The 6,605-nt window shown below is 37.7% G+C and overlaps 1 protein-coding gene across 1 annotated transcript; it reads right to left on the minus strand.

Annotated features, from left to right (window-relative positions):
- Positions 1-2,593: 2,593 nt before the first annotated feature.
- On the minus strand, positions 2,594-3,393 carry LOC147887037 (uncharacterized). Its single transcript, XM_087394920.1, has 2 exons — positions 3,105-3,393; positions 2,594-3,007 (listed from the first exon to the last, which is right to left on the minus strand). The coding sequence occupies exons 1-2, from the start codon at positions 3,192-3,194 to the stop codon at positions 2,837-2,839; spliced, it is 261 nt and encodes an 86-aa protein (XP_087251046.1). The 5' UTR covers positions 3,195-3,393; the 3' UTR covers positions 2,594-2,836.
- Positions 3,394-6,605: the final 3,212 nt, after the last annotated feature.

Below are 6,605 nucleotides of genomic sequence, written 5' to 3' on the forward strand. Positions count from 1 at the left end.
AACATTGTAGAGAGATATTTTGAAATGTATTATGTGGAAATGATAGTGCCAGAAAGTAAACTTTTGTTTCTCGAATGACATTTTCATAAAGTAAACTTTTCATTTGGGAAGGATTTTAAGGAATAGTCCAAAAGTAGACATATGAGTCCAAAATTAATGAAATAAGTGTTATTAGATAAAGAATTGAATGATCCATCCTTCTGAGAACTATCTACAAGAACATCTCTTCATCCCTATGAAGACCTAATATTGTTTTCATTTACACTTTTCATTTGGACATGAGTGATTCTTGAGGAAGGGCCAACATAGATGTGTTGCATGGTACAAAACATTCTCAGAGAAGATGTCTAATGTCTTCTTTCTAAGGCATACATCATTTGTAGAGTAAGCTAAGATAAAAACCATTCCAAGTAGTAAAAACTCAAAAAACTAGATGTGGATAAGTAAAACTTATGCCGAATATGATTGTTAAATGCATTACAAATGATTTTTTGGCAAGACTACTTTGATGAATATTAAACTATAGTACTTTGATGGATATATTGCAACTTGCAAGCTAAGACAATAAATCATTGCAAGTAGTAAGAACTTAAAAAAGTAGTTATGGATAAGTGATAACTATGCCAAATATGATTGTGTAATGAGTAGTTGTGAATTGATACAATTGAAGGGCAACTAAGGTCATGCATAGATGTGGGCAAGTGATAACTATGCCAATATTATTATATAATGAGTTGTGAATGATAAATAAGCAAGCCTACTTTGATACAGGTGAAGGGTAACTAAGGTTATGCAATGCACATAGCCCAAAAGAAGCATTAGTATAACACACTTAAAATTTAAAGGAAACAAATAGCTATGAACAAATCTTACCTTCAAGAAGACCTAAAGAGTATGATCCATAAGTTTTTGTTGGGGGTCACATCTCGAATCATGTTCACAAATGCAAAGATTTTTTAAAGACCTTTTTTAATTCAAAAAGCATTAGTTTTTGTTGGGAGTCACATCTCGAATCATGTTTACAAATGCAAGGATTTTTTAAAAACCTTTTTTAATTCAAAAAGCATTTTTATATCCATTTAAACACATTTACACAATTTAAATCATTAAAAAAATCTACTTTTATTCGCACTTAGTTAACCATTATTATACCACATAATATCTCTTTTTTTTGCATGGTATATATATACAAGTAGTATTTATCATGTGTCTAGTAAGAAGGCCATGTTTTGATAAGCATTGATTAATCCACCAATCACCAAGGGAAAAAAACCTTGATTGAGGTTTTTTTTAAAACAATTTTTATTTGAAGAAATCGATTAAACCAATTTAAAGAACAGTCTTAATCAAGCAATTTAAATCCTATATATGCTTAGAGGTTCTATGGGTTGAGTGCACAAATGTTTCCTCCTCCATTGTGAATATGTATACGATGGGGCTATGACAAGTATTCACTTTTAGTTAACTATACTCCCACTACATAAGAAACTTGGTCTAAGGTGGGATGATGACTAGAAGAAACATGAATGTATAAGATGAGGCTATGGCAACCATTCGCCTTTAGTCAACTACACTCCATTACACTCAAAGTGGGATGATGGCTAGAAGTGTGAATGCAATGTTAACTGTCTATTGGTTGTCACCTAATTTCTCCATTAATTGGTTTGTGCATCATACTTTCCACCTATCTGTTCTGAAGGCCTTAACATCAACAAATTGTTCCATTCATATACTAGACCTAAGGAGAACTCTCATAATTTTTGCTCAACCATACTTCCATCTGCCCTTGATGTCAATAAATTATTCATTCATCCAAGGAGAGTTAAAACCTTTTAATAGAGGAACTCAATTAATTTTTTGGGGGTGACAAGATTACATAGCTCAATAAGATCAAAGGGATAGCTCAATACGGTTAAAGGGATAGCTCAATAAGGTCAAAGGGATAGCTTTAAAATGTCATGAAAAGGGGGGACTTGAATGCAAGACATCCTTTACCCACCTAGAATGATTTTTCCACTAGGCTACATGAAGATGGTTTCGAATTGTTACCCTCATAAATAAGGGCTCCTCCCCTCATAAGTAGCGGGATGTCCTCATGAATCAGTGTCCTCTTTTGCTCTCCCCATGCCTTTCCCACCCGCCCCTCCTCCACAGTAATTATACATCCTTGAATTGAATATGAGGGGACTCTTGTTTAAACAATGTGAGCAAAAGCAAGTAGAGAAAACATGATGCTATCGAAATGGAGAAAGATGGTAGATGAGAACATATGTACTAGAAAGTGAAATCAATAAGCAATTATGTAAATGTGAGTTACTACTATGGATATTTTAGAGAGAATATATACTTTACAACGTTGCCTTACCTATATGTTTCTTTACAAGAAATTAGTTGAGGAAAAATCACATTGGATGAGTCTAATAGATAGATAATAGGTCACCTTGAATAGTAGTGGATTCATCTTAGTTATTGAAGGGCATATCTCTTATTCTAGATTGAAGATTGGATTGTCTATCATTATGATGAAAGAGAACCAAGATCGATCCTATAAATGAAGCTTTAAGGGAAGAGTAATTAAAATTCCAAAGGACCCTTTATTAGAAAGAGATACAAGATAAACATAAGAGAAAACTCCAAGGTAAAAGGATGTACAATTTTTCATTTCTAGCTCATTTCCCTATGAACTATGTGAACAAGAGAGGAGCTTCCAAGGGAGTCGAATGCAAACAACCAGCTTAGGTGGGCGAACAACCAAACAGCCTGAGATGCCGCCGCCACGTAAGAGAAAACTTTCAAGGTTATAATGACAACACAACCCTTATTGGAATATACTTTTCTAGTGTTTGTGGTGAAGCGCGTGCTTGGCCTCCTTTTTGGCTTCCTTCCTCTCGTGCTTCTCATGAACTGCCACCCCACCAGCTCCGATCGCAATCGCCCCAGCGACGTGCTCTCGCACCTTGTGCGCGTGACGCTCCTCAGGATGCTTCTTTGCCTCATGCCGCTCATGCTGCACAAAATCGAACAGCAAAGCAAGAGTCAGGACAACGAGTCAAACAAAGGCCAGGCAACCCAGGAGTAGCCTGCTCACAATAGCTCTTTCTCACCAGGGCAAATACACCGGCCGCTACGGCGCAGGCATCTGCCATATGTTGGCGCTGCTTGTGCTGCTTCTCCTCTTGCTGAGCGGAATGCATTTTTTTGGGCTGGATCGGTGGACGTGGTGTGGCAGAGGGGGTGCAAGATGTGGAGAGGCTTCACAGTAGCCAAATTTTGCTCTGTGACACAGGGAATGGAAATTGAGACGGAACTCCGCAGGGACGAGGAAGGAGGATGAACTATGATTTTGGGCTGGAGAGTCGAGGAGCATGAATATATGCAGACATGGGAATGCGCGTGGAACGTTGGTTTGGCACACGCTTTGAGTTTCGTGGGGAGCACACAATTCTGTAAAAAACGAGTCCAAAGAAATGCGTGGCCTACAAATGTATTAAGTCAATTGGAAGCTTCTTCATCTATTTACATAATATATATTAATGGTTATTACATTATTTATTAATATCATTAGTATTTAATATTGAAGACTATTATGATTGTTATTGAAAAATATTATATCATGCATTAATAAAGGTGTATTCATTTCTTTCCATGATATATGCTGAAGCCATGGGGTCCGAAAATGGCCTCATCCTTAGGGGTTTATGTCATGAGGGGGCGAGAAATAACCATAAAGAAATGTCACCTTAGTAGAAGAGGGGTCATATCAATGGCTTTCAAGGGTAGGGGAAATAGCACCATGAGGTAGAGAGCTTTGGGGTGTGATTTCCCATGCTCCACTCTATTCCCCCTCCCTCGTTTGCCTTGTACATTTGCACAACAGAAAGGAAATAGCTATTTTCCCTCTTTCTAAAAAGTTTAAAAAGGGAATATCATGTTTTTTCATGCCCTCTTTTCCCCTTGGCATGCTTATTTTTTGAAATTACAACCTCCCAAACTTGGAATTCCTTAAGATGTGCTCTCCTTGTTCCCTTTCTTCCACATCATTATGATGTCCTATGAATCAACATAAACCTATGCTAATATTAGGGTGAAAAGATTGACCAACCATGTTATTCTTAGCATTCTCGTAGTAGCTCATGTGGTAATAACTACTAGAGGGGCCATTTACATTGTGGAGTTGTGTCATAGCTTTGTACTTAATGGGCCTATTTTAGCATAGGTGGTTTTTATACACTATTATCAATTTGATAATGATGACAATGGAGGAAAATGCCAATCCCCTCTTATTAGGAAGGTCATGGTTGAAAATGGACAAGGTATTATGCATGATTGGGGTATCAAGATGTCGACATTCCATATAGAGGATAGTGAGATCTCAGTTTGCATAAATCCTTGATGTATACAAAGAAAATCGAACACTAACCAAGTTGGAAGATCATTTTCTTAAAAGGACATACACACCCGACAATGGAGATAGAAATCATCATAATTGTTGAGATTGATTTATTTCAAGTGGTAGCTAAGCTCAAGAATCTCAAAGGTAAAAAGGTAGCTCGAGAGCAGGACATGGCTCCCAAAACATTTCATAAAGATCAGGAAGTAGAACATGTGTACACAATATACTAACTCCAAAAGTACCAAGGATGTTTTACTCGAGCTAGTTGATGAGCTGAATTTGTTAGGTCGTCGGATTGCGCCACATGTTAAAACAAGGGGCACCGGTTATGAGGGGTCCCATACCCTCGCATAGAATTATAAAAAGTAACAAAGATAAGCTACACCAAAAGATAAGAAACAATAGCAAAATAAAACTAAAATTATGAAAATTAATGTAACTTCTTACATAGTCTGGTGCACAGTCCCGATTCATTTTTGTACTTGAATTTCTATTGAAAAAATCTACTTTATGAAAATATCCTTCCAAAACCAAAAGATGACACTACCCTTTTAAAATAAAGAGTTTATTTACTTACACTATCATATTGTACTAATGCAAAAACTAAGAAATGTAATTCATACATTACTCTATATTGTAGGAATCCTAGTATAATTTTTCATTTTAAAGAATCTTCATTTAAAAGTTTAACGTCTTCTTAACTTATTAATAACTTTAATAAATAAAAATCATTTAAATCCATGGATAAACTATATGTCTATGTGTGTGTGTGTGTGCGTGTGTACATATGTACGTACGCACATACGTACATATGTACGTATATATATATATAAGGTCCATGCATTAGATTAATTTACCATGAGAGTCCTCTAAAATCTCCAAGACTTAATAACGATGTTAATAAACACCTTTCAGAGTTTCAGAACTCTAAAATCTCCAAGAGTTAATAATGTGCCAATAAACACCATTCAGAGTTTCAAAAAGCAAAAATGGTATAATCTCAAAGAACTTTATAATGGTGCCAATAAACACCTTGCAATAGTTACATATATTTTTTTAGCAAACACCTTCAAATTATGTATCTTGATGGAGGGGGAAAGAGGGGGAAAGAGATGGAAAGAAGTTTTTTTTTAAAATAAAAATAAAATTTTTATTTTATTTTTGTTGCCACCTCCGCACTACCGTGGCAGTGTGATCTCTTGGACAAGGGAGGGAGGAAGGAGAGGAGAAGGAAGAGAGAGGGAGAGAAGGGAGGAGGGAGAGAAGGGAGGAGAATGGGAAGAGAGAGGGAGAGAAGGGAGGAGAAAGGGAAGGAAGACTGAGAGGGGAAACGGAGCGCAACACGAGGGAGAGGGAGAGGGAGGAAGGGAGGGGACCACGATGGGAATGAGAGTAGAAGGAAGGACTAGAGTAGAAGGAAGAGGGAGAGAGGAAGGGGGAGTAAGACAGGAAGGAAGGGGAACAAGATGAGAGGGAGGGTGTGATTGCAAAGGGAGAGGGAGAGGTGAGAGTCAATATAATTCCCTCAAGGAATTCAAACTTCTCGCTCTAGAATTCAAACTTCCCTCCCCCTTCCCCCATTCCCAATTCCCCCTTGCCCCCCCCCAGCCCCTTTCCCCCCCATTCCTCCCCCTCTCCCCCCTTTTCCCCTCCCCTCCCCCCCCCTTTCCTCCTCCCTTTCCCCCCTTCCACCCCCCCCTCTCCCCTTTTCCCCCTCCCTGCCTTTTCCTCCCCCTCCCCCTTTCCTCCATTCCATTAATTTTCTTTCTTTCCTACCCTCCCCAAGATAAATTTTTAAGCACGAATATTTTCCCAAAGAAGAATTTAGGAGCTTCTCCAAACTAGTGTGGCTAATCTTTCAATCTTGAAATTTGATAAATTCACCCAAAAATTAACATAACTTTATCGTATGAGGTCCAAATTTAGCCCTCCAAGTCCTCAAATCGATCAACATAAGCCATCTAAAGTCATCTATAGGGTTAGAATTTTCAAATTCCAGCTTATTAAAAACTTGTGAATGAAGTTTAATTATACTTAAACCAAATTCACAAGCTAATATTTGTAGCATGGCTAATATTTGTAACTCCACCCCATACCCTAAATGGCAGAAGTTTTCCACAGGCACTCAGGAAAGTGCCCTGTTTTGCTATGCGACCACTGTTCTGCAGGTCAGTGAAAAGTTATTACAGAAATTATATCGTATGCCTGTACA

The sequence above is a fragment of the Dipteris shenzhenensis genome, chromosome 23 (genome assembly GCF_047967505.1).
Source record: "Dipteris shenzhenensis isolate YYH24624 ecotype China chromosome 23, Dip_SZ_1.0, whole genome shotgun sequence".
In the NCBI taxonomy this organism is placed as follows: Eukaryota; Viridiplantae; Streptophyta; class Polypodiopsida; order Gleicheniales; family Dipteridaceae; genus Dipteris; species Dipteris shenzhenensis.